The 12,189-nt window shown below is 33.6% G+C and overlaps 1 protein-coding gene across 3 annotated transcripts in view; it reads right to left on the bottom strand.

The window, feature by feature from the left end:
* Nucleotides 1–12,189, bottom strand: part of LOC142339214 (tripeptidyl-peptidase 2-like) — a 62,900-nt gene that overhangs the window by 26,140 nt on the left and 24,571 nt on the right. For 2 of the 3 annotated variants that reach the window (XM_075389062.1, XM_075389064.1), the window contains 3 exons: nucleotides 11,715–11,939; nucleotides 8,628–8,933; nucleotides 297–470 (listed from right to left, as the gene is read on the bottom strand). In XM_075389062.1, the coding sequence (XP_075245177.1) occupies nucleotides 297–470; nucleotides 8,628–8,933; nucleotides 11,715–11,939 (705 nt within the window). Of the gene's footprint in view, nucleotides 1–288; nucleotides 471–8,627; nucleotides 8,934–11,714; nucleotides 11,940–12,189 lie in introns of all 3 variants that reach the window. The other variant, XM_075389063.1, reaches the window with a different exon arrangement.

The following is a 12,189-nucleotide window of genomic DNA, read 5'->3' as shown; positions in this document are numbered from 1 at the left end:
CAAAAAAAGGTAACGCTCGAAAGAAAGAAGTCAAAGTTCAAGGTTAAGTAGGAGAAGATCTAATAACCACCCGTCACCACATGAATTTATGCCACAAACAGTTTCGGTGAATTGTATACTTCGAGACTAGCAAGACTTGAAGCTCTAAGAGAACTTGCCCTCAAGGGTTTACATGTTTAACCCGTTTTCGAGGACAAAGTCAAATAGTCAGACAAAATCTTGGCAGTACGACAAATCGCATATAATTGGTACAAACTACGTTTTAGAGCAATTTATAATTTCCCTTACTCAATCACCTTTACTTTCCTCACTCAAAGCACTTCGTTTCTCTGATATGAAGTCCTCTCTTGCGTTCTTCTGACACCCCAAATATCTTAATATCTGATTGGTGTCTATTTTGTCAATGGCTGCGTCACACACTGAGATGAGTTTTTCTCTATTCTTCTCCTGGCGATCACTTGATCCGGAAGCTAAACACAATTTACCAATGTTGACCAACCGTACTTACCACGAAATTGACCATGCATGGCACCTCACCAAAGTTTAATTATTGCCATAAATGGTCCATAAAAAAATTATTGTTCTATGATCATTCTCTAATAATAAACCATTTTTAATTTAATTTTTCGGGTCTTTCCCATTATAGACCCCCCCCCCCCCAGCTTAGTGGTCAGATAACCTATAGCCCCCTAATCATGGTAATGTAATTTTACCATAATGGGGGGGCTATAATTTCATGGGGGGGGGGTATAATGGGAAAGACCCAATTTTTCCATCAAATTTTTAATTTAAAACATGTTTTAGTTTATTATTCACGTCAACCAGGGCATTCAATTGGGCCTTTGAGGAAAAATCATTGCATAACAATCCACTGGTTGTCGAGACTGAACTACAGTACTGCTTCATTAATACCACAAATATAAAACTTGACAAGTTCGCCCACTCTTCCTTGAGGCCACCACATTCGGCCATTCGCATTCTTTACTGAAGACTTAAAATGTTCGCAGAAAAATCATAAAACTCAAATTTCTCGAGTTTCAACGTTGAATTTTCAAATTTGGTTATATTCTGTAAAAATTAGAGCTAAATTCATTTTAATCTGGCCCTAAATTCTTTTCATTTGTAAAGCGCATTAAATTTCATCACGGGCGAAATGAGAATGATAAAACTAGCTTCGAGAACATTTGCCCTCGGTTCTAATTAAACTGCGGACAGTAGCCAATTAGCTTCATATTTGTGTTAAATGAAGGTGTGTTTACAAAGATTTATTCAACGTTCAAACGGTTGCAAAATTCAAGATGTTATTTTTTGAAAAATGAAAATTGTCCCCCTCAGCAAAACAACTAGAATCACTTGCAACAGATATATTCTTATGGAGAATACGCTTGTTGTTTGAGAAATACAATATCTGGATGAGAACACAAAAGTAATTTAAAAAAATGTTTCGATCAGAAGAAAAAAATCAATTAAGGCTATCAATAAACTATGAGTAGTTAAATTAGCTATAAAAATTAAAGTACCATAAACAGATGTTATAGCGTTGAGTGAGCTTATGAAAATTTTGGACCAGATAACACGCCAGATGGCTGCATCAAAACATTTTGAATTGACCTTTCTTTTTTTGAAAAACGTTACTAATCTTCTCTCGTTAACTCTAATTAAATTTGCGTTTCTTAAAATGACAGTGATTTCAGTTTCATGCAGTAGAATAAAATAGAATGAAATCCAACAGAAAAAAAACAGAATTAGCTAGAAACGCAGCTGAATGATGGTGCCCCCAAGATAACTTTATTTGTTCTCAGATGCAGGCGGAATTCTTCCGATGTAAGTTGTAGAAAACTGACCGAACAGGCACATGAGAACGCAAAATGATTTTTAAAAAACTTAATCAACCAATTAATGTTCTTTTCCAGAGATAGCACCAGTTCAGATGATAAGCTATGCAGTAGCAAGGCACAGTAATCAATATGTAAGATCAGCACTAAATGGTAGCAAGGCACAGTAGCAAGGCACAGTAATCAATATGTAAGATCAGCACTAAATGGTAAACAAGGAGGCTCGTTAATGTGCGTTCGCATATGATGTTCGGACCCGAGCTCATCTACATTTTTCACTTCCTTGTCAACCGAGATAACAAAACTAGAAATTTGAGTTTCAAAAAGTTGTTACAAAACCTAAGTACTAATTGAATTACATAATGCCATGCCTCATTACAGCGCTTACGAGATCTGCCATTAAAAAGACGACGAAAAAAAACAACAAAAAAAGCAAAAACAAAAATTTCGCGGAAGAAACCCAAAATCTAAATTTAAAAAGAACTTGGTAACAACGTCAAAATGCAATCAGAGAAAACCTTAACTACAAAAATTTAGTTTTTTCATAACTATAGAGCAGATGTATGTTTTCCTTAATGAGACTAGGTAGCAAGATGACAAAGAGAAACAAAATGGGGTTAAAATCAAAAATCAATAAACATTTTTTAAACCAAATAAATTCAAAAGTCTAAAAAATCTCTAGCTTATAACGAATTAATTCTTGATAAATTTACTAAAAAGTCATTATGAGACCAATGGGACCTGTCTTTGGTTAGACTAAGCCAGAGGAACGGACTAAAGATGCAGAAAACCTTTAAAAATTACGAACAATTTGCAAAAACACAAATTATTGAAGCCAATAAAATCAATAGCTATTATCTGAATATTATGTATTTTTAATTCAGTTTATATTTATATTAATTCAGCTGAAATGATACTGAAAGAATAAATAAGTTCATTTGGGCCAAAAAAATTGAAAATCATTGGGATCTGTTATTACCTGAAAGTGCGGGAAGAAAAAAAGAAACACAAACACACCACTCACAACTTTTATGAAAACGCATTCTGTCTGCCAAACAAAACATCAGTTACAACATAATGTCAGCAGACATGTTAGTTTTTGAAATTCGAGGAATTGGATGGGACCTCCCAATGACGAGAATAAGTTATAAGTTGACGAAAAGGACAAAAACTGAAAAATTAAAAAAATTATCATAAACTTCACAAATACTCGCCACAATACCCTGACTGCTTCGGATAACATCATTCATTTAATCATCAATTACAAGTCTATGAGGCCGGTCAACATTTTTCGGCTACCTAAAGAATAAAAAATGCAAAAACAGCAAATTCAAAAAAATTGAGCGAGAAAAGTTTCGAAGCCATTGGAGAATGAACTTTTCATTAAAAACTTTTCTAATTTCAATTAACTTAATAACAGCAATTGGATAGTTTTATTGCTACAAAATGACTTGAAAAACAAATATTAACAAATATGTTAAAACCACGAAGTTTTCGAGAAAACCCCCTAGTATCAAAGACATTAAATCCAATGGCTTTCAACGGAAAAAAATAAACACGCTAAGTTCTGCCTCGATGAGAAAGAAGTGATATCTTTCATTCATAGGTCGTCAATAACTCATCAAAATAAGTCGTACGGCAATGAAAAATACATTAAACTCACGAAATTTTTGAGAGAACCCGTAGTATCAACGCCATAAAATTCAATTGCTTTCAACGGAAGCCATTAAATGCGTTAAATTATGCCCAATGTGACGACAGGGATGTTTTGATGTTTTTCATTCAAAGGTCATCAATAAGACATTACAATATGTCATTGACTATGAAAATAACAACAAATACTGGCAAAATCCAAAAATTCAGTAGAAAAGTGCAAGAAAGTGTCGAAGCAATTTAAACAGTAAGCTTTCCTCTGAAAACTTTTCCTACGATCCACTGAAAATCTTCTTTACGCCAATTGGAACTATCAATATCAGGATAATGTAATATGATTTCAAAAGGAATCAAAAATAAGAAAAAAGTATCCAAAAATTTTAAAAAAATTGTGAAAACTTGTGTTATTGAAGTCGTAAAACTAATAGGTAAAAGATAAAACCGCCAACCAGATTAATTTTGACTTTATTAGAAAGAAAGAGCTGCAATAGAAAGAAAATGCTGAGACTGACTAACAATTCACGAAGCGAAGTTTAAGATTGGTTAAAAATCAAAAATTTCGAATTATTTTAAAGTGTCAACAGCCATTAAATCCATAGCTTTAAACGGAAGTCAAAAAATACGCTCAGATATGCCCCGATGCGAAGAAAAGGATGATTGTCAGGTATAGGTAACCAATAAGACATCACAATAAGTCTTGTGACTATGAAAAGATCAATAAAAAGAGGCAAAAACCAAAAATTCAGTAGAAATGTGCGAGAAAATGTTGAAGTCATTTAAACATAAGGTTCTTTCTCTGATAACTTTATCTATGATCAATTGAACATCTTCGCTTAAACAATGAAAGCCATCAATATTAGGATAACGTGATATTTCAAAACGAACCAATAATACGAAATGTCCAAAAATTAAAAAAAATTGAAATCTTGTGGAATTTAAGTCATATAACCAATAGTTAGAAGATTAAAGCGATAACGAGATTAATTTTAGTTGCAGTAAGAAGAAGGTGGGTCCTTTCATTATTGAGACTGACCCACAGTTCAAAAATGAGTTTATGATTAGTTAAAGTTAAAATTTTCAAAAACAAAATTTCAAAGCCATTAGCTGTCCACTCAAAGCACTAGATAGGCTCACTTAATGCTCACTACGAAACCTATTCACTTTTAGTCAACGAGTTGATGCCATAGGACTCCAAAAAATTAGTAGAACCTCAAACATCAAAACTTCATTTAAAATTACGAAAACTTGAGATACGAATCCAAAAAAAACATCAACGATTCATTGGAAACGAATTTTTTGTTCAATGGGCTTCATATGATTTTAAATGAAACCTCGATATTGAAAGTGACTAGTCTCTAGGAGACTTGAAACCACAAAAAAAATGCAAACTTTTTAAAAAACAAACGCTCTCAAATATAATTCGAATTTTCTTGATAGTAAACTTCCCTATGAGACCAGATCTAGTTTTCTTATCACCTTATGGCGTTGATACAACGCGTTTTCAAAAATTTCGTGGTTTTAATTTATTTTTCATTGCCATACGATTTATTGTATTGAGTTGTTGACGACCTATGAAAGAAGATATCATTGCTTTCCCATCGAGGCAGAACTTAGCGTGTTTATTAAATTCCGTTGAAAGCCATTGAATTTAATGGCTTTGATTTTAGGGGGATCTCTCGAAAACTTCGTGCTTTTAACATATTTGTTTATATTTCTTGTTTTTCAAGTCATTTTGTAACAATAAAAACAATCACATTGCCGTTGGAAATTAATTGAAAGTAGAAAAGCTTTTAATGAGAAGTTCATTCTCTAATTCACTTTTCTCGCTCAATTTTTTTGAATTTGCTGTTTGCTTTTTTATTACCGTAAAATGTTGACAGGTCTCTTAAAACTGTAATTGAGGATTAAATGATTGAAGTTACCTGAAGCAGTCAGTTTAAAGCGAATATTCGTAAAGTTTATGATAATATACATTTTTCAAACTTGTCAGTTTTTGTTGTTCTTTTCGTTAACTTCTAACTTATTCTCGTCATTGAGATGTCCCATCCAATTTCTCGAATTTCAAAAATTAACCTGTCTACTGACATTATGTTGTAACTGATGTTTTGTTTGGTGGACAATATGCGTTTTCATAAAAGTTTTGTTATTGGTGTATTTGTGTTTCTTTTTCTCTTCTTTTAGCACATTAAGGTATTAACAGATCCCAATGATTTTCATGCTAAATGATTTTAGCCCAAATGAATTTATTTATTCTTTCAGTATCATTTTAGCTGAACTAGTATAAATTAAAACTGAAATAAAAATACAGAAGAGCTATCGATTTTAATGGAATAAACAATTTGTGTTTTTGCAAATTGTTCGTAATTTTTTGAGATTTTCTGCTTCTTTAGTCCGTTCCAATGTCTTAGTCTAACCGAAGACAGGTCTAATTGGCCTTACAATGACTTTTTAGTAAATTTAACAAGAATTATTTCGTTATAAGCTAGAGATTTTTTAAGACTTTTGAAATTATTTGGTTAAAAAAAATGTTTATTGATTTTTGATTTTAACCCATTTTTCTTCTCTTTGTCGAATTGTTAAATGGTCTCATTAAGGAGAACATCCATCGGCTGTATAGTTATGAAAAACTAAATTTGTGCAGTTAAGGTTTTCTCTGATTGCATTTTGACGTTGTTACTAGGTGCTTCTAAATTTAGATATTGGGTTTCTGCCGCGAAATTTTTGTTTTTGCTTACTTTGTTGTTTCTTTCTCGTAGTCTTTTTAATGGCAGATCTCGTGAGCGCTGTAATGAGGCATGACATTATTTAATTCAATTAGTACTTAGGCTTTGTAACAATTTTTTTAAACTGAAATTTCTAGTTTTGTTATCTCTTCATTTGGTTGACAATGAAGTCAAAAATGTAGATGAGCTCGGGTCGGAACATCACGTGCGAACGCACATTAACGAGCCTCCTTGTTGCATTTTCTATTCAATCATCTTTTAATATTTCAATGACAGAGCTGTGTTATCGTAGCTGTTTTTGCAGAAATTCAGAAATTGGGTTTGAAGGCATTGAAAAGTATTAACTAAAATGAGGCAACGTTGTAAATCGATGAGTGCTTGGGCCTATTGTTGACAGTTACACACTGAGATAGAATAGTAAAACTTTTTATTGAATTAAATCCATGTTTTCAAAGCCAACCCGTGTTAATTTACTTATTGGACTATTATGTTGCAGTCAATGTTCAAACGCAATGATTCTGCTGGATGCAAAAATGCATCATCTTGTTTTGACATTTTGCTTGCGAAAACCAAATCGCAATGCGTTCCAGAAAGCTAATTGAACAAATTCGGAGATCAGTTGGTTCAAAATTCTGTGAGTTAGTTTTAGCCATGGAAAATTGCCTGTAATTATAGGAAGTCATTGGATCGCTGCTCTTGTGCAGAGGCAGGATCTTCATCAGTTTTTCAAATTTGTCTGGAAAAATATCCTGCCTTAACCATTTATATCTCAAAGTTATATGAGTAATTGATGATCCACAAGATCCCTATTGGAAGACCCAATGGTTTTCTAGGATTCAAATCCCAATTCAAACTGATACCAAATTGAAATGCTGAGGACTTGTACTAAGGCCACAAAATAACCGAGATTATAGAAAATAATTGCTAGTTTTAAAGGATCAGAAAAACATTGGTAAGTGTTTACAGCTAGAAAATAGTCTTCATTTCTGCGTGATACCTTTTTGTGCCTATTAGAGGCCCATTTCTGTTTGCTGATGTCAAGTACTTCTAGGCAGACCTCCAAATTTTTCTCTTGCTTTTGTTTTATCGAGTCGCAATACCTTTTCTTTGAGGACAAACAAAAGAGACTAGATTGTTTTATTTCTATTGTTTTAATGATCCACTCTAATTTACAATTTTGTTCAAACCATTAGGTTTTCAGAATTTTTTCGGTTCATTACAAATACAGTTTTTAACTTACGGTGCGTGAATGCTTAGTAAAACAAATTTTGGACACAGATAGTTTTTTCACACCAGTAAATTTTTTTCGGCTTGCCCGATTTGATATCTATTATCACCATACTTGCAAAAGGGTCTGATTTTAGAACTGCATCCACGATTTTTACATAAAGTTTGGAGCAATTAAAGTCAATGTGACTTCCGATTGTTTTAAATAGTAGTGTTTGTAAATTTGATGCACCAACTTTATAACCATACGATTCCAAAATTCATTCAATATTTTCCCTGTCTGATTTGTTAAGGTAGTTTATATAGAAATCTCCTATTATTGTACCAGAATTTCCATCAGAAAATGCTTTATCTTAATGCTAACTCGTCTATGAAAGAAATTTGATTTGCCACCTCTATTTGATTCGTCGCCACCTTTTGACTTAAAGATAATTCACTGCTGCCACCGACGAATCGCTTTTGACTGTTAAATGTTCGTGCAGATTTAAAGCTTACGGAGCGTATTATTATACTTAACTGTATCTGGACTGTGAAAACAAGTTAAGAATTAAGAACCACAAAAACAGTCACTCTCTGTAATAATTGATTCAATCTTACGAGGATTCTTCAATGAAAGCTCTCCCCAAGATATCGATCGGCCAAATTATAGGTTACAAAAAATTCTTGATAGCATCAAACTCCTAGCCCTCATAATTTTGGATGGTTCCAGCAAGCTGAGGCAACCCTATTTATTTTCTAACTCGAATTCTAAAGAAGTATAAAACAAATTCAATGGCCGGTACGTTATGGCCCTAATTTATACTGTTTTCTGATCTCAACGTACCATGAGTGAGAAATCAAATAGCAAAGCAGTGAGATTTTTATTCAAAAGATACATGAAAAAGTATGAACAGGACTTTTTATTGCATCAAGCATCGTTTGGGAAAAAGTAAACCGCTTCAAAACGGTTCATACGTTAATAATTTCAGAAGAAAAACGAAGTGCTTCCTTTTCTCTCCACCACAATTTGACAATCTGTAATTGGACTTTTTAGACACCCATAAGCGTATATAGAACTCCCATCGCTTATTAAAGTCCCACCTCTTATCATGCCATATAAACCATATTCAGAGAAATAAGAAGCAATACTTTGTTCACCAAGCCTACGAAAACTAAAATTTTGTTCACAAAAAGGGAAACAATTGCTTACCAAGATATGTCGCTAGAGCAATCTGGATATTCAAATCATCGCTGAACTCGTGTGTTAACTCTTCATACATTTTCACAACATCATCCTCGTTCAGGTCAGCTGATTTCTTCTGTAGATATGACATCTTAGCTTCTTTCATGAACTCGGCAAATGTTTTCTCTTTGGCAGGTTGCTCTTTTGAGGAAGGAGCTGTGGCTTCCTTTTTAGGTATGAATGGAGGTCCCAAATGATACGTGAATGGATACCAACAGCAAGATTTTCCTGGCTCATCAGCAAGGAGGGAGATCTTGCCAGTCAAGTAACTACCTGTAAGAAAAAGATACCGCAAGCATATAACTAAGCCTGTCATTTCAAATGGGACGGACCCCCACCACCCAGGGTACGTTATGCCACCACACCCCAGTTACGGGATACGTGCCAATACACCGTTAACTATTGTGCTATAAAATGGCAAGTGCGCCTGGGGGTGCATGTGATGTGGGAGTGGCAAGGAAACATTCAAGGAAAATTGTAAGAGTTCACTTCGATATGATTGCTAGTTGTTATACATATTTGTATTGACATATATAGTTTTTTTGGTATTTTTACATACCATAACCGACTATAGTAGGACGAATTGCTCTTGAACAACAGGCGAGAGGTTGGCTTTGTTTGCGGCTAGCTTTAGCACAAAGGCTTCTTCACTGAACCATACAAATGGAGCCAGCTGAACCTCTAAGAGACTAAGAGAGCTTTTCAGACTCTAAATTTCCACGGGCTCAACCATTTTTGATAATAGAAAGTCAGCCTAGGTCCCTCAAGCGAGCAAAATAATTTTGGGAACGTTCTCACTAAAAAGTCGATCGATCAAAAATTTCGCAAAAAAACAACAGGTAGAATACAGTAAAGGACAATTATAACTTTCAAATAAAACTTTAGAAATTGTTTAAAAGCCAGACTGCAAGTGCGAGTGCTTTCCTAACCATACAAAATTGAAAACAACGAATAAACAATTTCGACCTGACCAGCACGCCAGCCATCAAACGACTGACCTAAAAACTCAGACCAAGAGAATAGCAAATTATGTTACGCACATAAAATCAGTTGCTGAGCGGTATAAGTAGGCAAAAGATTTCAAACAGTCCTAACAAAAAAAACAGAAGACGAAGAATTAGAAAAACACGAGGATAGGTCATGAAAGACAATCTAAAGAAATAAAAATCTAATAACATAACAACTTTATTTTACAAAACAAGTCTTTGACGGCCATTAAAGCATATGACACGAAAACATCAGAGCCGAAAGTCAATTATTTTTTTACAAAAGAGAAGAAAACAAGTATCACCTGACATTAAGAAGAACAAGAACCATCATAAAAACATTTTTAAAAAATGTCTGCAACAGTCAAAATGTATTACAAATTGACTAACACATTCCCGGGTCAACGATCATACAAATTTCTTTGATTTCGTACTAGGTCATGTATGATTCTTAGTAATCATACTAGGTCATATATGATTTGTATGAATTCAAGGTAGTCATACAAGGACCATATATGATTTCCTAGAAACCATACAGGGATCATACAAAAAAATTCAAAGACTAAAAACTGTATAATTTTGATTTTCCATTAAAGTTGAAAAAATTTCTTGGATATCATACAAGGTCATATATGACACATAATACATTGATTGGTGCCACCAATTCCCGTATAATGTAGTCAGTGGACTTATTAAATTATTATATCGCATTTGCAATCCACATTTGATTCTTTGTGTGCGCTAAAAGAATAACTTTGTGGTTTAAACGTATTCCGAAAACAAATTTGACGTGATATGCAATTTTTTTTATAAATGAGCATTTATATGTATAAACTGGCTTCAGAGTATGTTAAAAATTTTGTTATCTGTTTGGAGTTACTCTTTTATTTTGTGCCCAACTTGGAATTGATATTGTACGTTAGGGTCTTTTGGCGGATCACAATGTGATGCCGGGGTACCATATAGGTGATGCCCTACCGAATAAAAACAAAAAACAAAGATGCTTAAAGATTTTCAAAGAATAGATGTATGATTCTTGGTATTCGTACTAGGATCATATATGATTTCTTGGTAATCATACAAGGATCATATATGATTTCTTTGGTTTCATGCAAGGATCGTACTAAGAAATCAAGTACGGACAGTATGAAGTCATATATGATCCTTGTATGAAATCAAAGAAACTTCAACCCGGGTTTAAATGTTAAAAACCACTTCGCATTAACTTAAAATATTAAATAGTTTACCTATTTTTTTTTAATAAAAGCGTAATAGGACAAGTCCTTATTGAGACTAGGCAAAAAGTCAACCGATGCAACAAATAATGTGCAGAACCGAAAATCACTGATATTTAATGAAATTGTATGATGGTAAAGTCATCAAGATCACAAGCATACATTAAGTAGGTTTTTCTGTGCCTCAATAGAAATCCCATCAGACCGAAGATTAACAAGACTAAGTGAAACGACAATAAAAAGATCGACAAATACGGTCAAATCTAAAAAGTTAACTGACAATTTATGAAGACAGATAGCATAAAAGTCGAAATCTTTTACTGCCATTGACCTATTGTTTTTTGTTTGAAAAAATTTCATCAAGGTTTCAACTGCTCGCTCTCTGTAGTCGTTGATTATTATTTTTCCACTCTTTTTTTACTCCGAAGCCACTAAAATCACTGTTATACTTTGTCTTGTCATTGATATCACAAATAAGTGAAATGTGTGAACAGATCTTTCAAAAATCAGCACCCCAATACAATCCAAATCATTAAAATTGTAAAACAGTCAGAGCAGCAATGCAATTCGAATGATTTGGACACGCGTTTACAATGCTTGCTTCAGACTTCGTTCGAGAGCAACTAAACATTACGTACTCTAAACGTTTGAAAGCAGAAGTCAATGTTCGAAGAGAGGGTAGTCAAAGTTCAGATCATTAAAAGAGATGGTTCGGCTCGGCTAAAAACACCTGTACTCCTCTTCGAGTGGTAAAAAAGACACAGAGGTTTACAATACAAGCTTCTATCTTCATTAGAGTGTAAATAATAAGATAAACTAATTCTAATTCTCACCTGAGATGTACTGTTTTGGCAACTTATCATCAGTTATTCTTGATACACCGGCATATGTTGACTCGTGTCTACCCAATGACGTCAGTTTAAAAGGTACATTGATGGAGGAGTAAAACGAAAGACTGATGTTAGGCACCTTTCGAGAAATAATGAATTGAAGACACTGCAGTTTTTCGAGAAGGTCGTACTTGGGATGACGAATCCACAATTTAATTGTGTAGTCACCTGTAGAATGAAAAACACTGCGAATAAATATTTGCAAAAATGCAAGTTTTAGATTAATTGCTACATTCCTTTTCAGAAAAAAGCTATATATAAACAATTTTTTCGTAAGATATTTTGACAGGATATGGTAGAAAAATCATGGTAGCATAATAATGAAGTATTAGTATTGCTTTCTTTTCAAGATAAGTATGAGTAAAGATTTCCGCCCATAACAGAGAGTAGTCGTAGATCACGGTATCAACTTTCTATG

Source organism: Convolutriloba macropyga, chromosome 5, assembly GCF_964194025.1.
Source record: "Convolutriloba macropyga chromosome 5, txConMacr16.3, whole genome shotgun sequence".
Lineage (NCBI taxonomy): Eukaryota > Metazoa > Xenacoelomorpha > Acoela > Convolutidae > Convolutriloba > Convolutriloba macropyga.
This window is presented reverse-complemented; position numbering and strand designations above follow the sequence as displayed.